Source organism: Pongo pygmaeus, chromosome 18 (assembly GCF_028885625.2).
Source record: "Pongo pygmaeus isolate AG05252 chromosome 18, NHGRI_mPonPyg2-v2.0_pri, whole genome shotgun sequence".
NCBI lineage: Eukaryota > Metazoa > Chordata > Mammalia > Primates > Hominidae > Pongo > Pongo pygmaeus.
In genome coordinates this window covers 9,068,836-9,086,607 of record NC_072391.2, presented here as the reverse complement: position 1 = coordinate 9,086,607, position 17,772 = coordinate 9,068,836, and the positions used below count along the sequence as shown (strand labels likewise).

Genomic DNA, 17,772 nt, shown 5'->3' with positions numbered 1-17,772 from the left:
AAATATGGATATTCACTAGCCAATCGTGGATAACATGGTACTGGTCGTCTTCACCAGTATCATGCACACTAGCTGTCCTCTCTGTTTACCATCTTGTCCCACTAAAGATTATTTGTCCATCCTCCACCCACTTTCCAGAGGAATCTTTTAACATGATACAATCAGGATCATAGTGTTCTCCTACTTGAAATTCTGCAGGGGTTTGCCATTTCCCTTAGATCAAAATCTAAACTGCCTGCAATGCCCTACAAGGTAGAATGGGACCTGTCTGCTGACTGCACACCCGACTTCGTGTTTTTCATCTTCCCTCTTCACCCACTGTGTCCCAGCCATACTGACCATCCGGTCATTTCTCAAACATATCCATTTCATTCCATCTCAGGACTTTTGCTTTTTTCCTCCCCTTAGAACTCTTTCCCATACCCCAGGACTGTACACAACTGGCCCCTACTTGTCAATCAGATCTGAGCTCTAATTCCTCTTTCAACTATCTAAAATAACTCTTTCAGTCACTACTATGTAACCATTTTTTTTTTTTTTTTTTTTTTTTTTTAGATGGAATTTGGCTCTGTCGCCCAGGCTGGAGTACAGTGGCCTGATCTTGGCTCACTGCAACCTCTGCCTCCCAAGTTCAAGTGATTCTCCCACCTCAGCCACCCAAGGAACTGGGACTACAGGCATGCGCCATCATGCCAGCTAATTTTTGTATGTTTCAGTAGAAACGGGGTTTCACCATGTTGCCCAGGCTGGTCTCAAACTCCTGACCTCAAGTGATCCACCCACCTTGGCCTCCCAAAGTGTTGGGATTACAGGCATGAGCCACCGTGCCCGGCCCATAACCTATTTTATTTCCTTCCTAGCAGCTAACAGCATCTGATGTTCTCCTGGTTATTGTCTGCTTTGTTTTTTCCTGTTAATAGGATATAAGTGGTCTTACTCACACCTGCAACTGCATTGTCTAGCACATACTGAACGCTGAATAAATATTTACTAAATTGGTGAACACATATGGAAACCAAGCCACAGCCATCTGTCTTTCTGAACCTACCTCTCCTCGGCCTCTCAAGTGGATGTGGTATGTCACCATCCTCATTTTGATTCTGAGGGTCAGCTATCAAGATGGAAAGGGAGGAGTATTAACTGGTAAGCTACTGATTGGGAAAAAAAAAGTCTTTTAAATTTTCTGTGCACATTCTGACAAGGACTGGCTGGCAGACCTCATCCTAATGCCATTGGCAAGCCCGATCCATGGCTTCTTTCTCCAATTTACAAAGGAAAAATGTTATACTTTGAGGACTTAGGGGAATTAGGAGGAGGATTCAGTTTTTAAGAGAGAAAGCGAAGTCATTTAAATTGAAAACTGATCTTGCACCTTAGACATGCGTTTGCTTTGAGAGAAGGAGTGACGAGAGCTGACAAGGCAAGTCTGGTCGGTCTCCCAGTCTCCGTTTGTGATAGAAGGCTGCCAGGAAGATATCTTGATCTCTTGAGCCGCCTGGTTTTTAACCCAAGTTTTAGTCCTAAAATGAGCATGAACTTCAGTGGTTCTCTAGGAGATGGTTTTGTGTTCTGAGAATCATAGCAGCACCCACACCTCCATCGTGGTCATGAAATTTTTATTTTCTCAAAAAGAAGCACATTTTTCAATGTCCCCATTTCAAGAAATTTACAAGAAAATCTGAAAGCAGAAGCCTCCTACTCACCTGGTTGACTGGAGCCGATCAATCTCTGCCTCTCTCTTAATTCTTTTTTTCTTTGAGATGGAGTCTCGCTGTGTCACCCAGGCCGGAGGGCAGTGGCGTAATCTTGGCTCACTGAAACCTCTGCCTCCTGGGTTCAAGGGATTCTCCTGCCTCAGCCTCCCGAGGGGCTGGGATTACAAGCACGTGCCACCACCCCTGGCTAATTTTGGCATCTTTAGTAGAGATGGAGTTTCATCATGTTGGCCAGGGTGGTCTTGAACTCCTGACCTCAGGTGATCTGCCAGCCTCAGCCTCCCAAAGTGCTGGGATTATAGGCGTGAGCCACTGCAACTGGCCTTTTGTGAAATTCTCTAATCTATAGTATTGTTTTGCTAATTTCTCTTTTTTGTCCCTATCTTCTTTTCCCAACTGACTTAAGTAATGTCATTTTTTGGGTGATCTATTTACTTAGGATATCATATACGACCTTGTCACGGCTGAAGGAAAGGGATAAGAGCAAAGGGGCATGTGGAAAGGACACGGAATATGCGTTTTGTTTAAGATACCACCTTAGTCTTTAAGTACCTAACAGAAAATATTCATAAGGTAAAAAAAAAAAAGTCATTAATTTTAAAAGGTGTTCTTATTAAAAACCCAGCTGCTTGCAAGTTTTACAAATCTTTGTGAATAAGATGAGAGTAGATGAGAATTATTTAGCGAAGAAAATATATGTACCACAAAGAAATCAAGGATACATACAGAGTGGTTTGTAGTAGTCATTTTTGGGTAGCGGATTGTGGTTTGTGTATCTATGTGGTATATGCATATATCTCTGTATGTTTGTTTGTGCTTTTTGTTTCTGAAAACTTAGGTTTACCCCACATTCATTTTATGGTAAGAAAAGTAAGCAACAATGTTTTAAAACGCTTTGCAAAGTGAATTTTCTGTTAAACAGAAGTCAAAGGAGGCAACGAGCTTAAATCAAAAACCAAATCAATTGACTGTTCGTTAAGACTGGCGCCAATCAGATCCCAGCTGAGAAAGCGAAAGTTGAATGAAGACTTGCAGAGGCTGATGGTCTCTGTAGCTGAGTCACAGCCGTGCGACAGCCTAGGGCGGGGTTTTTCAACCTCGGCATGATTGATAATTCTGGATAATGCTGGATAATTCCAGGTGTCCTATTGATATGGTTTGGCTGTGTCCTCACCCAAGTCTCATCTTGAATTGTATCTACCGCAATTCCCACGTGTCATGATAGGAACCTGGTGGGAAATGATTGAATTTGGGGGGCGGGTCTTTCCTGTGCTGTTCTCATGATAATGAACAAGTCTCATGAAACCTGATGATTTTAATAACAAGAGTTTCCCTGCACAAGCTCTCTTTGCTTGCTTTCATCCATCTGAAACATGTCTTTTACCTTCCGCCATGCTTGTGAGGGCTCCCCAGCCACCTGGAACTGTAAGTCCAACAAGCCTCTCTCATTTGCAAATTGCCCAGTCTCGGGTATATCTTTATCAGCAGCATGAAAACAGACTAATGCACCTATGCATTGTAGGATGATAGTAGCAACCCCCATCCACTTATGACGACCAAAAAATGTGTCCGGATATTGCTAAATGTCCTTACAAGCCAAAAATCATCCCTGACTGAGAACCACTTGCCCGCAAAATATGTCCATAAATTCTGCCTGCTGAGATCCCTAGGCCTGTCTTACCTCTTGTGCTTTCCTTGCCTTGACTTTTTTCTTTCTCTTTTGAGTCCAAGAGTTTCTGTGCATTCAATTGTTCATGCACTACACCTCAAAACATAGTAAACATATAAATGCTGCCCCTCTCGTTTTTTTTGAAGCTAGCCAGGATTGAGTTCTGTTCCTTCAGCCAAAGGGATCTTAACAAAAACACACATTTAAGAATCATCTTTGGTTTCTTGAGATTCAGAATGGTGGAGATCATCAACCCACATGATCGTATGGGTCTCATGAATCTTATGGGTCTTCAGTCAACCCACAGGAAGCCCAACAGTTATTGATCAGAGATAAGAGATAAGTTGACATCAACTTGTCTCTGATATCAGGGCAGATCTGAACACAAAGGCTTGAATGAAGCAATGCCCATGGGCCACATGGGACACACACCATGATGTGTCAGCAACGAGACATCTATAGAGTAAACCAGGATGGCAGAGGAGCATTCTACTCAGGAGGGCAGTGGCTTGGTAACATCTGTGCTTGGGAGTTTAGAACCAATGCTAACATGGGAGGAAGGTGGGAAGCCAGAAAGCAGAGACATCATCAAACGCGTGTCCTGTCTATACCCAGGAAGGAACTGTAGAAAATGCTCCTTAATGAAGCTCCTACTTGCTAGAACCAAATACTAAAGAAAATACACTGCCCTCCTGGGTAGAATGCTCCTCTGCCATTGTGGTTTACTCTATAGACGTCTCATTGCTGACACATCATGGTGTGTGTGGCCCATGTGGCCCAGGGGCATTGCTTGGAACCAATCCAAACGTCCATCAATGATAGACTGGATTAAGAAAATGTGGCACATATACACCATGGAATACTATGCAGCCATAAAAAAGGATGAGTTCATGTCCTTTGTAGGGACATGGATGAAGCTAGAAACCATCATTCTGAGCAAACTATCGCAAGGACAAAAAACCAAACACTGCATGGTCTCACTCATAGGTGGGAATTGAACAATGAGAACACCTGGACACAGGAAGGGGAACATCACACACCGGGGCCTGTTGTGGGGTTGGGGGAGCTGGGAGGGATAGCATTAGGAGATATACCTAATGTAAATGACGAGTTAATGGGTGCAGCACACCAACATGGCACACGTATACATATGTAACAAACCTGCACGTTGTGCACATGTACCCTAGAACTTAAAGTGCAATAAAAATAAAAATAAAAAATAAAATTATAATTAAAAAAAGAAAAAGAAAACGCACATGCAGACAGCGTCTCTAACCCAAACCTCACAACTGTGTGGACAGATAAGAATCCCATATGCTCTGCATTATCCTCAGTAATGAAAGGCTTTTTATCCATCCCCAGACGGCTCCCTCACCAGCAGCAAGTGGGAGCTCTGGTCCCTTACAATGTAGAGAGGGATGGGACTCGGCGGCTGATGACTGGCGTTCTGTATGATGGGTGAACACATCCAACATCTGCTGGGCGCCCACACAAATCTTAGGCCCTCTGGCAAGCTGTGCCAAGTCCCTCTGTTAAGTCACAGTGGGAACTGTCTGCCAAAACACCAGGTGTGAAACAAAACCCAGCTCATTAGAATCCTTAAGCCCCCACCCAAATTCATGGAAAATGCTACAGGCAAATACAGGGCTGCCCGAACAGCCTTATTAAGATGGTCATCGGACGGTCCATGTCAATTTCACATGTTCTGTCAAAATCTCCCCGAGAGCAGGCCCCTCAGTGTTTATACTGCTCGCCAGAACAAATGCAGAGCTGTAGAGGGAGAAATAACACACCACCACAGTAACAATAGAAGACATCGCTTGCAAGCTGTCCACAGCCCCGGGAGTAACTGACATGTTTGACAGAGAATGTGTGTTGGTAACGTTGCTTGATTTGTGTTTAAACGGAAAACAGAAAGTGTATTTCCAGGTTTCAACACTGATAACCAAAAAAAGTCTTATAAATAGAGCCGCAAGACCCCGTCCCAGCAGCGCCCTTCCTCAGCCTTTCTCACCACACAACCCCCGGGTTTGATCTTCTCCACGAGGAGCCAGGCTTCCATGGGGAACAAGGCCTCCTGACAGCCTGCTGCGAGACAGTGGGGGAAAAACTGATCAGAAATGACAGAGGCACAATATCGCGTTAGCCTTCTGTTCAGAGTCGGTTGTACGGGCAAGAGACATGGCCATTTCCCCACGGAGGATGGTGAGACGACAGACACCAAAGCTTTGCAGAACTGCGTGGTCTGCGGGAGGACGGGCTCTGGAGCCAGGTGCCTGGCTGGTCTGCCCTTACCTAGTCCTAAGAAGGAGGGCAAATTGTTCCACTTTGCTAAGCCTCAGTTTCCTTTTAAAATAAGTCTGGCCAGAATGGTTCAAAGTGGTAGAAATTGTTTAGGAAAAAATCCCCAATGGAGTAACTTGTCATAGTAGCAAGAGTAGAAATAATAATTATTATTATCATTTATATTATATATAATCATTACTATGTAACTATTATACAGTATTACACAATGATATATGTCATCTAATCATTATATATAATTATCCTGTAACTATATGGCATTATGTAATTATATATTTATATATTTATAACTATGTGTTACATAAAATATATACTATTGCATATATTGAAATATATATTGCATTATCTTATGTATAATGCATAATATAATATAAATCATATAAAATATAAAATAATCATGTAACAATTATTATTTCTATCAGTTTTTTTGAGCCCTGACTATATTGGATTTACTATTATAAGTACTTAGGGAGTATTAATTCATTTGATCCTCAGAAATGACTCTGGTATTATCCCTGTCCTACAGAAGAGTACAGCGAAGCTTGAATTTAGGCACTTTTAATGTGGGCCATTTTACCGAAGAGAAAACTGCAGTTCAGAGTGGCTTAGGAGTTAAAAAAAAAAAAAAAAAAAGTAAAGCTGAGATTCTAACCCAAGCAGTCTGGCTCAAGGACTCATACTATTAGCCAATAGATGGTATTGGCTCCCCTATACAGAAAACACTCAAGATTGAGACTGTTATTTAATTGCATTGGTGTTGGTGGTGGTGGTATTGCTGTACGCTTGGAAATAAACTTGTGAATACGTTTATTGAGGACTTTCTATGTGCCAGGTGCTATATTATGGACTTTACATGATTTGGTTCCTTTAACAACCACCCAAAGAGGGTGACTACTGCCCAGAAGGGGAAAACTGTGCCAAGGTCACACAGGTAGCAAATGGCATCCAAGGTCACAGAGGTGGAGGCCTCAATGGTTGCAGCAGATGAACCAGGCAGTCTGCTCTAGAGCCCACACCCTACACCATACCACCTCCTGTTTGCCTGTTTTTTCCTCCCTAAGATATATTACTTCAATTAGGTATGACAGGTGAAACCCCTCACACACAGCCTGATATATAGTAAATGCCTAAAAACAGCAGCTGTTGTTGTTATTATAACAAAATGTGAAAAGCCCCAGTTGGCATTTTCTTCCAAGAATAGGACAGAAGTATGAATTTATGCTGCTGTCTGCTCAGAGGGCAGCTCCTCTAGCCCTTTTAAACCTCAAGAAAGCCCTTGTACTGTTGGTCAATACCAGCTCCCAAATCCCACTGCTGGTCAGACTCTCATCCCTCTGGTCCCACCCCCTGTCACTCTGATGCAGATATTCTGGAGTCCCATGCTCCTCCCTTGCCTGGACATTGATCCATAGCAGCTTTGGGGAAACGCCTGGATGCAGCGGGACTTCGAAGCCACTGAGAGCTACAATTTCCCCCTGAAAGGCTTCCCATAAGCTTCCCAGTGTCGGCTGGCACTCACACATCCTCCTTGCCACCGGGCACTGACAGATGGGAGCTATTCTTATTATTTAACATTTATTAAGCGCCCACAGTGTGCCAGGAGCTGCATGGAACAGGGGTGTGGGTGGTCCTAAAGATTCTGTCCCCAGAAGGCTATGGCCACATGGAAGGGAGGGGACAGGCCTCTCTTCCCCCTACAAAGCCCACCCTCCCCCTCCTGCAACCCACCTCCAGTTCCAGTCCCAGTATGTTCTGGACAAAGATTTGGGCAAGGATTCAACATTATTGAAACTGATCAACTCTCCTTCATGTGTGTTTTGTAATTAACTTCTGACTCTACTGAGAATGGCATGGCCCCCTGATGCAACCTCTGAGGACAGAGACTGGGACTTAGTCATTCCAACTATGCAGGTTATTGGCTTAGGGAGTGGGGAGAGGATGGTGGCTTTTATACCAGCCATGTGGAAAGAGGATGGTGGTTTCACACCACCTAGAGCCACGAGCCAAGATGTCAGACTCCATGGTGGCATCTCTCCCTCTCCTTCACCACCTCCCCAATTGTACCTCTACACTGTCCACCCAGGCCAAACACATGTGTCCTTGCTCACCAGGAATCTCCACCAAGAGTGGGAGCAAGAAATGTAAACATTCTCCTCTCCCAACCTAGAGCATCTCGATTTATCAAAATGAACATTCAATAACTCCAAAAACCATAAACAAACCAAGACAACACTGCTGGCAATCAGTTGTGGGGTTGGTACAATGAGCTGGTTGTCAAATCGGATGGCTCCCTTCTGCAGTCGATGTGACCATACCCGCGGACAGGTTGAAACCATGGGCGCTCAGAGAGCTGAAGCCCTGCATCACACAGGAGCCAGGATGCGAACTCAGATGGGTGTGAGTGGGAAGATCTGAATTGGAAGCCCAGTCCTAGGCATTATGTCTTGTGCCCTAATGACACCATGACTACACTGCAAAGGCCTTGTGAGTAGAGTGCACTTGGTATTACTCCCATTTTACAGATGAGGAAGTGGAGGTTCAGAGAGGTCAAGCAACTTACCAAGAGTAACACAGAGAGAGTAATGGTCAGACTCAGGTTTCCTTGTTGTAAACCCTGTTCTTTTCAAATTTAACATGCTGCCTCAGGAAATAAGAAGAAATAGCTCTTCAGAGAGCAGTTCATGAGAACAATGTGGAATGCACAAGTGATCCCCCTCCTCACTGCATTTCTCCCCTCCTCTAGGAGCCAATGCAGATTAAAGAGCAGAAGAGAAGGAATGGCCAAGCACCACCTTCTCCCACAGCAGTGGGTGTGCTGAACTCCATTACTTTAGTCTAAGTTGGATGCAAGGCGGGAAGAGGGCTGGGGGCAAGAGCTCCTGCTGTCATTTTCCCACCTCAAAAAGGAAGGAAGGAAGGAAGGAGGGAATGAGGGAGGGAAGGAAGGAAGGAAGGAAGGACCATTGTTCTCTGAAATGTAGCAGGAACTCTGTCATTTGGAGCATCTCTCTGTAGGAAGCCATCTTCTTTGGACTGTGCATAAACCTGTCTTGAGTGTCAGACCACTGACAGCAATAAAGACATCATATTGAGTCGATCAGTGGGGTGGAGACTCAAGAGTTCTACCTTCAAACAGTTGTGCTTAACCTCTGACTCTACTGCGAATGGCATGGCTCCCCTACACAACCTCTGAGGACAGAGACTGGGACTTGATTATCCCAATACCTCCAGAGCTTGCAAGACAACAGTCAGGAAATCTATGATTGATAAATCATTATCTTAATAAATGAATGAGTTTCATGGAGCCTTTCCTAGTTTTACAAGCCTGAAAAGCTCAATCTAGACAGTGACCATTGCTGAGGATAATGGTCTCAGTTGCCCAGAGGAAAAGACCTTCAGAGTACCGAGTTCAATGTTTCTGGGCATCTCTTAGGGCTCAGCAGTGAATCAAGTGAACATGCTTGCTCCTTGCAAGCTGGTGGGATGTGTGTGTGAGAGGTCTATCTTTAGACAGGGGTAAAACATAAATAGGGGTGAGTATCTCCATCATAAATCACCCAGGAAAAGCACTTACCCAAAACAACCTTTAAAAGACAGGGAGGGGACTCTGCTCCACCATCAAAAGCTCAGATTGCCGAACACCAAAGCAGCAGCAGAGAGTGTGAAATCCGTAGGTCTTCCAACCCTCCCTGCCCTGTGCCAATGTATTATAAAAAGCATAGTTGCTGATATAGCATGCCTTTAAAATGATCAAAATGACAGATGGCTGCTGCAGCAAGACACCCTTTTTATAGGACTGATATTAATCAGAAGAGATTGACAGTGTCCCTTTAATCTCTTAATTTAAAAAGCTGCATTTATATAAAACAGGATAGGACATGTCGCTAGCATCTTCAAGTGCTTTGGAATGATGGGAGGTCTACGTCATGACAAAGTTAATAACTGGAAGGCTCTGTTTGCTCTTTTTAATATATTTGTTTATGCATCACTGATGTAAAGAGAAGTTGTGTGGCTGCATGGATCATGAATCTGAGAAACACAATCTTGTGTTGATTATTGTGTTGTTGGATGTCCTGGTTGGACTGTCTTGACTTCCCTAGGTTGTGACTTACTAGTCTGTAAAAAGAGTTGGAATATCCCAAATACACATGAGTGGAAGACATGACTGTAATTAGTGCAAGGGAGAAGATACCAGGTAAAACAGCCATCCCTGCCTTTGGCAAATCTGATCATGAATGGAGAAGCCAAGTGAAGTGGAAGGCAATAAAACTACCTAGGAAATATGATCAATGGCAACAAGTGATCAGGATAATTAAGATCTGAAACCCACCACTTGCACCCCAGGGGATGGTCTGTGCAAAGTTTGGGGGAGAAAGAACAGGTTTGAATGCTTGTGACAGCTTTAACTATAATTGTGGTTGATAACAAGAACCTAGATTTTGCTTATCCACCAACACATTTTGCTAACAGGTCCCTGATCTGGCCTCCATTCATAGTCTATGCAGCTTCCTTGGGGCTGACCCTGCCCTCTGGCTCTAAAGTGGGCAACCAGAGATGAGATGATTGGTTTGGAGATGGGCATGGACTGTAAGATCAGCCAATGAGACTGCAGTCTGGAATTCTTGCTGGAATAGTTGGGAAGAGAATTTCTAAAAGGAGATGAGATGTAAGCTTGGAGTTGCCAAGAACCATGATTTCCGCCACTTGGACACGGTGTGCTTATGAATGAAGATCAACTAGAGATAACCACTGTGGAGAGGTGGAGAGTGACAGCCCTTGACTTGTCCGAGTCCCTGAATTCAATAGTGCCTGAAGCTGGAGCTAGATGCTCTTTTTCCCCCTCTAACCAATAGGACTTAGAATTTTCTTCATTGCAGAGAAAAGAATTCTTAACAAATATCTTTCTGGCCAGGCACAGTGGCTTGCGCCTGTAATCCCAGCATTTCGGGAGGCTGAGGTGGGCGGATCACCTGAGGTCAGGAGTTCAAGACCAGCCTGGCCAACATGGTGAAACCCTGTCTTTACTAAAAATACAAAAATAAGCTGGTTGTGGTGGTGCATGCCTGTGGTCCCAGCTACTCAAGAGGCTGAAGCAGGAGAATCACTTGAACTCGGGAGGTGGAGATGCAGTGAGCTGAGATCATGCCACTGCACTCCAGCCTGGGCTACAGAGCAAGATTCCATCACAAAATAATAATCATACATAAATATCTTTCCTCCCTCCTTCTCTCTCTCTCTCTCTCCCTCACTCCAGAATAATACAGAATAAACATACTTTATATGCTAGCTTTTCCCGTGTGTTAGAATATCAACGTACTGTTAGAAGCGATTTAGCGTGTGTTCTGTTCTACCACATCACCTAGACCTAGTTCACAGCCTGGCACACAGTAGGTGCTCAATAGATAATTGCTGAATAAAGACATGATGAATCACACTGAAAACTCACAGGGACTTTGCAAGGTAGGCCGTCCTGCTTTTGTTTTGCAGCCTAGAAAACTGAGGCTTGGTGAGGTTAATTGACAAGCCTAAGGCCACAGGCTTAGTAAATGCCAGAACCAATATATCAACCTCGACCTGTTTGACTCCAAATTCTCTTTGCCACCTCCCTGACTCTTTAATTTAGTCCGCTGTTGACATGGCCTCTTTGGCAGTACAGAAAAGTCCACTTAGTGACTAAGATGGAGCAGCCTCAGAGTAAATGACGCCACCAGCATTTATATCAGGTGTGCATGCTGATGTCTTTCCCAATCAACAGACATTCCAAACGTGGAGAAAACATGGCAGAGCAGCAATATCAAGACCTGAAATGCCAGCCACAGAGCCAAACAAGCTGTTGTTTTTCAAGTTCAATCAGAAACTTATCCAAATTACTGGTAAGTTCTCTATAGATTTCTTTATCTTTCTATAAGGATGGTTACTCTCTGTCCATTGTTAAGGCCGATGTTTCTGTAATTTGCATTGTTACTACATATATATATGTAGATGTCTCATAAAATACATACTCTGGTTTCTGCTTCAAAATACAGTGTGTGTGGCCGAGACCAGGAGTTTGACACCAGGCTGGTCAAAATAATGAGACCTGATCTCTACAAAAGAATTTTAAAAAAAAAGCTGGGCATAGTGGTACTTGTCTGTAGTTCCAGCTACTCAGGAGGCTGAGGATTACTTGAGCCCAGGAGTTCAAGGCTACAGTGAGCTATGATTGCACCACTGCACTCCAGTCTGAGTGACAGAGTGAGACCCTGTCTCTAAAAGAAATAAAAATAAAAATATGAAGTATAGGGTTTGCTTAAACCATTGCTATCCACATCAGAGAGGCATACATTGGCATTTTTCTGCCACTGTCTAGCTATAGAAAGTTTAGGCTGGAAAAAATTCAGCCCTCTGAGAGCTTAACATCTCAGAGGGAAAAGACAGCATAGAAACGGTAAATGATAATTGCCATTCTTAGCTGGGGGTGGGGAGAGCATTAGGGAAAACAGTTAATGCATGCTGGGCTTAATACACAGGTGATGGGTTAATAGGTGCAGCAAACCACCATGGCACTCCTTTACCTATGTATCAAACGTGCACACCCTGCACATGTACCCTGGAACTTACAAAAATAAAATAATACTTTTTTGAAAAAAAAAAAAAAGGAATGGTGACTTATGCACAAACCCAGAAAATTAAACATTCACCAGCCCTAGGCTGGGCATGGTGGCTCATGCCTGTAATCCCAGCACTCTGGGAGGCCAAGGCGGGCAGATCATGAGGTCAAGAGTTCAAGACCAGCCTGACCAATATGGTGAAACACTGTCTCTACTAAAAATATAAAAATTAGCTGGGTGTGGTGGCACGTGCCTGTAATCCCAGCTATTCGGGAGGCTGAGGCAGGAGAATCGCTTGAACCTGGGAGGTGGAGATTGCAACGAGCCGACATTGTGCCCCTGCACTCCAGCCTGGGTGACAGAGTGAGACTTCATCTCAAAACAAGCAAACGAACAAACAAAAACAAACAAAAAAAAACATTCACCTGCGTGAGTCATGGATGGTATAAACGAAGCCCATTCCTTTATGGGCTTACAGAGATGCAGTGCTTAGGAGTTCCATTGTTGAGATTCCTCCCAGCTCCTTTTGACCTATGTTTTTTCATTCTTGAGATCTATGTTTAAACATCGTCACATCCTACAGTGCCAGTAAGTTGGAAAAGACGCCAAGGCTCTATCTCAGTATCATAAGCCAACTCCATGAATTCACCCAAGTTCTCTGCTGTACTAAACAAGTCATATTATTATTTTTTGTCCTGTGAATGCCTACAGCCCAACTAATGCTTCACAGCCCAACTCAAATACCACTTCCCTTCCTTTGAAACCACTCTCTTCCCGATTCTAAGAGGCACTGGGTTACTTCCTTTCCTGTGTTTTCATATGCCACCCTGCCTGAATACCTCAACCTAGAGGGTAGGTTGGTGGATAAAAGACCCTGGTTCAACAAATCCAGTCCAAATCCCAGCTATACCACTCGCATTCTTTGTGACCTTGGGCTACTTAGCTTTGTCTAAGTGTAGGTTTTAGGTTCTTCATAGGCAAAGGGGAATTAAAGGCATGACTGCAATTTCTTACCTAAGACCCGATGGAGTTACCAGCATTTTGAAAATCAGATTTTGGCGGCTTTTTCAGAAAGTTATTTCAGTGGAAACGCTGATTATATAAAGCCCTCAGCGGGGTCTAGGACAACACCCTGAAAATCAAACACATACATATTCCTACAGCAAAATACATGAATATTTACATTAGCTGGGATAAAGAAAGTCTATAAATAGCTACACATCATTTCAGGTCAAGTTTCTGTTCCTAAATGAGCTTTGGTGCCAAACTTCCAAAAGAAATTGATTTTCAGAGCTTTTTGGAATTTAGAATTACAGATATAGGAAGGTGGACAAATACTGCTCAATTGCGTTACGTTTATTATAAAAATAAATTGAGATACTAAATCTAAGTGTTTAGCACAGAGCCTGGCACATAACAATATTGTGTTCAAAAATCATTACCTATCATTTCCTCCCTCTGACTTTATTACAGTCTTATAGTTGGGGTTTATCTACTAGTTCTTGCACAAGATTGTGAACCCACAGTTCAGTGGCTATGACTGTCACTTTTGTTATAGGCTGAGTATGCAGTGAATGGATAACTGAAGGAACAAATGCATGATGAGGTGAATATGGCTCTGTTTACACCATCAACCACTCAGGAAAATAATCTGCTGACTCATCATCTGTCAGACCTGGATGAGATGGGAATGATTTGTCCAATAGTGAAAGTGACTTGGCCATGTGTGGTCCAAGAGCATATCTATGAGGTAGATACCTAGATTGAGGGGTGAGGGTCCATACTTGCAGCCCAGAGCCAAGGTCACATTAGACCCAAAAACTAATCAAATAGCCTAACCAGTTACAAAGCTGTTGTTTTGGTTATGTCATTTGGCCACAGTCCATGGCTTGGGTAAGACCTCTCAGTAGCTTCTGGACTCAAGGCTGACTTGGGCAAGTGACTGAGGCTCCTGTGTTACCAGGTCAGACAACTCACTGATCATTCAAGGTATCACTAGAAATTCAGAAATAAGTAGTGTTAAGTAGTACATTGCTTCTTCTTATCCAAAGATATCAACATCGGGATCTCTATCAAGGGGAAAGCAGCCAATATTTGTACAATGCACTTGGGAATGCTACTCTTATCCTTTCCTCTCTGCTTTTTCTACACATGAAACAGTCCAGACGGGTTCAGCTAAATTCTCCATAGTCATTCTGTCATTCTCTACATGGCTAGAGGGAAAAACTCTCTATTTGGCTACACCCAACAAGTTTAGACATAAAATAATGGGTTCAGGAGATCCAATATGGTAAAGATTCTGATTTTCCTAGAGGAGGAAGGGTAGGGTGGATGATAACTATCAAACCTATTGCTTGGAATAAAAGATCCTGTGTGAATAACTTCCCTAAAGCTATCAGTGAATACCTCCATTCACTGCCTTTGCAGGATTAGGTGGATGCCGTCTTAAAGTCTGGCACAGCAAATGACTGGTAAATCACTTGTTTTTTTTTTTCTTTCTTTATCTGAGTTGACTAAAACTGGTCAATGCTGGTCTGAATTTTCAAAATGACACTTGCAAATATTATGAAAAGGGAGCACTCTGCCACAAAATCTCTTGAGGTTGGAAAGACCTTGAAAAGTAATCTCCAACTATAATACAACAATGCTTCCAAGTGGACACTACGGACTCTGTTTCAACATCTCCAGTCACAGAGAAATTACTCCCAGTGATGGAGTACACATGCTATATTTTGGCTCATTTTAACATCTTGCCAGTGACATATTTAGGTGGTGAGAGAACCTTAATTCCCTAGAGGAAATACTTTGCCTCCTGAGTGAGGAAGAAACCCATAAGGTCAAGAAACTAGTGAGCAAGTGGTGTCTGCGGCAATGCAGGACAGCTGGCAGCAGAAACATCGGCTCAGAGCTGAGCATGTGTGAGTGATACAGTTTTTTCTCCCTTTGCACTGCCCTTTCTCCCCTTGCAAATATTACTGCACTGGGGTGATTTTAGTTTCTTGATGCCAAAGGGTAAATAACATGGGCTGTCTCAGCAAACCATAAGTAAAGCTAGTTTCTATCCGTGCGTTAGATTTCCAGTGCATTCCACAGCAGTGAGAAAGAAAGGAGATAACACATATCACAGCGGCCGGTCTAGAGGCTCCTCGCTAAACTGCTCTCCTAATTATGGGTAACTAGTTACCAGAGGTGTCGCTTGGAAAAACAAAGTATGATCAGGCTAAGATTTGCAAGTAAAATCACTTGTTCTTTCCAAAAATAACTGGCTATGTTTCTCAAATGCTCTGCAAAGGAGGAAGAAATAGGGCCTCCCCAATTTCTCAGCTGGCCCTTGCATCTTCTCATCTATCACTGGGGTAATACGTCCAGAGTGGCATTTCATAATGACAGCAACATTCCAGCAAATCGATAGTTATTTAATTCCCAACAAGCTCTCGAGTCCATTAAACCTGATTACATTCACCCATTTCAGTGGGTGCTGTTATTTTTCCTACACCAGCACTTAATCTATAACAGGAACTTATGAGAACTTTCAAAAGCAATTTCAGCATCAATCAGCATAGAGCGAAGGCCACGATTTGCTTGTAATTATTTATCAGATGGGGCGGCAGAGGGTCTGACAAAACTCCAACAGCCGACCTTCACCCCACGTTTCCAGTAGCAGCAAGAGGCCTGTTAACTTTCTAAGTTGCCACTGAGCCCTACTTCAGAAATGGCAACCTTATCACACCGGCCTGTGTGTACCAGGAAAGACGCAACAAGTTCCACGCTGCAAAGGACCGTTCTCCAGGTGACCCATTTGTTTACAACATGTAATACAGAGAAAAGCTTCCAACCGGAGGAACGGCCATAAATCCAGAAAGAGAGAATGTTTTGTTGTTACTTGGAATCACCCCCAAATGACTCTAATCACCCAGGTTCGTATAGTTAACAAAAGGTAACAGCAAAGGTCAGAAGAGGTAGGGGGAAAAGTGACCAGAATCCTTCCCGGAAATTATAATTAGTGAGCTAGGGTATCTCATAATTTTTAACTACGAGGGGCTAGAGGGGACAGAGGGAGGCACAAGAGTAAAGGTGAAAGGACGTACCTAAATATATTTTGTTTTCCTTTTCTGTAGAAAGGAGATACAGAATTTATTGCAAAGGGATGATTATACTAAAAAAACTAATTATAACAACGAAAAGCCACCTTGGATTTCTATGATCTGTGGTTTCTATCGCTAGTAGATGTTAGCTTTCAATGGAGAACTTCAGACATATACCCAGAAGGCAATGCCTGCTTGCAAAGAAAACCTTATGATGAGGGGGAAAAAAAGGTCCCCAATTTTTTTATTGGTAGATTAATCCTCTCTGCACAGAATTAAAAGCCTTCAAAGTAAAACCAGCACACACATGAACCCTCCACTTTCTTGCCATCATTAAGATGTAAACATCTGGCAAGGGATTCCTAGAATAATCTCTGAGCTTCATAAATTACCCATCAATAGAGTGTTCCTTCTTGCCTCAGTGCCACCACTCAAATTCAGGTGGGGAGAGCCTTCTCTGAAAATAGACAATCCCTGTGGAGGCGTCCTATGAATTAATGCATATTTCATGCTCCTTTCATTTCCTGGGTTAAAGCTCTTAACTGAGTCACCTCATGATAAGTTACTTTGTTTCATGATCTGCTCTGGGAGACTGAGTCCCTCAGAAAGCTGAGAAGGAGAGCAAATCCTTTGCCCCGTGGTCAACCTCCTGAAGCTAAGGCATGAATGTTAAACAGCAGTCAGATCAATACAAGCAAATATAGCTCAACTACACCATTTATTCAGCCATGAGAGATGTCAATAGCTAGATTAGGGTGATCCATCTTTTTGATTTCCTACTGTCTTCTCACTGACTAGGCGAGGGCTTTTTCCTGTATTAAAAGTGTTTGCTTTCTCAACCATAAAAATTCCAATTATTACTCTGAGCACTCTGGAGTTAAGTTGCTGGCTGGCAGAGGCCTTGAATTACCTGAATCAGTCCAGGGAGGTAAGGAGCTGCCGGTACAATCATAGGCACGCCATAGGGATGCAGGAGAACTCCTTGAGACGCCAACATGGTTTACGTAGAGTTATTATTCCCTCTGAAGCTCAACACATCAATGGAGGGTTAGGGGGAAATCTATAGACCCAACTTCTTCCGAACTACAAAGCTGCGAGCCAAATCGCTTCTGTCAGGAGCCAAGCACTCATCAACGCCGGGAGAGGAAAGAAAGAAAATCCGCATCAGCAACTCTTAATGTGAAAGTTTTCTTCCCAGACGACGAAGAGACACAGCAGCTGCAAAGTTGAAGCTACCAAAATGGAAGGTGCTATTTTGGGAACAGCTTGCCTAACATGACTAACCAAATACTCTTCATTAATTTAGTTCTCAGAGAGAGAGAGAGAGAGAGAGAGACCAAGAGACCAAGAGACCAAGTGACAGAGGGAACCAGGCTATGAGATATAAGCTCATCCCACTGAATTTGGCC

At 43.3% G+C, this 17,772-nt stretch overlaps 1 protein-coding gene across 45 annotated transcripts in view; it reads right to left on the bottom strand.

The window, feature by feature from the left end:
- The window catches only part of RBFOX1 (RNA binding fox-1 homolog 1), a 2,494,239-nt gene that overhangs the window by 362,071 nt on the left and 2,114,396 nt on the right, over positions 1-17,772 (bottom strand). For 5 of the 45 annotated variants that reach the window (XM_063655310.1, XM_063655302.1, XM_063655309.1 and 2 more), the window contains exon 1: positions 17,274-17,518. The exons of 39 other annotated variants lie outside the window; for them this stretch is intronic. In XM_063655310.1, coding sequence (XP_063511380.1) covers positions 17,274-17,360 — 87 coding nt within the window. In that variant the 5' untranslated portion in view covers positions 17,361-17,518. Of the gene's footprint in view, positions 1-17,273; positions 17,519-17,772 lie in introns of those variants that run through there. One more of the 45 variants, XM_063655293.1, reaches the window with a different exon arrangement.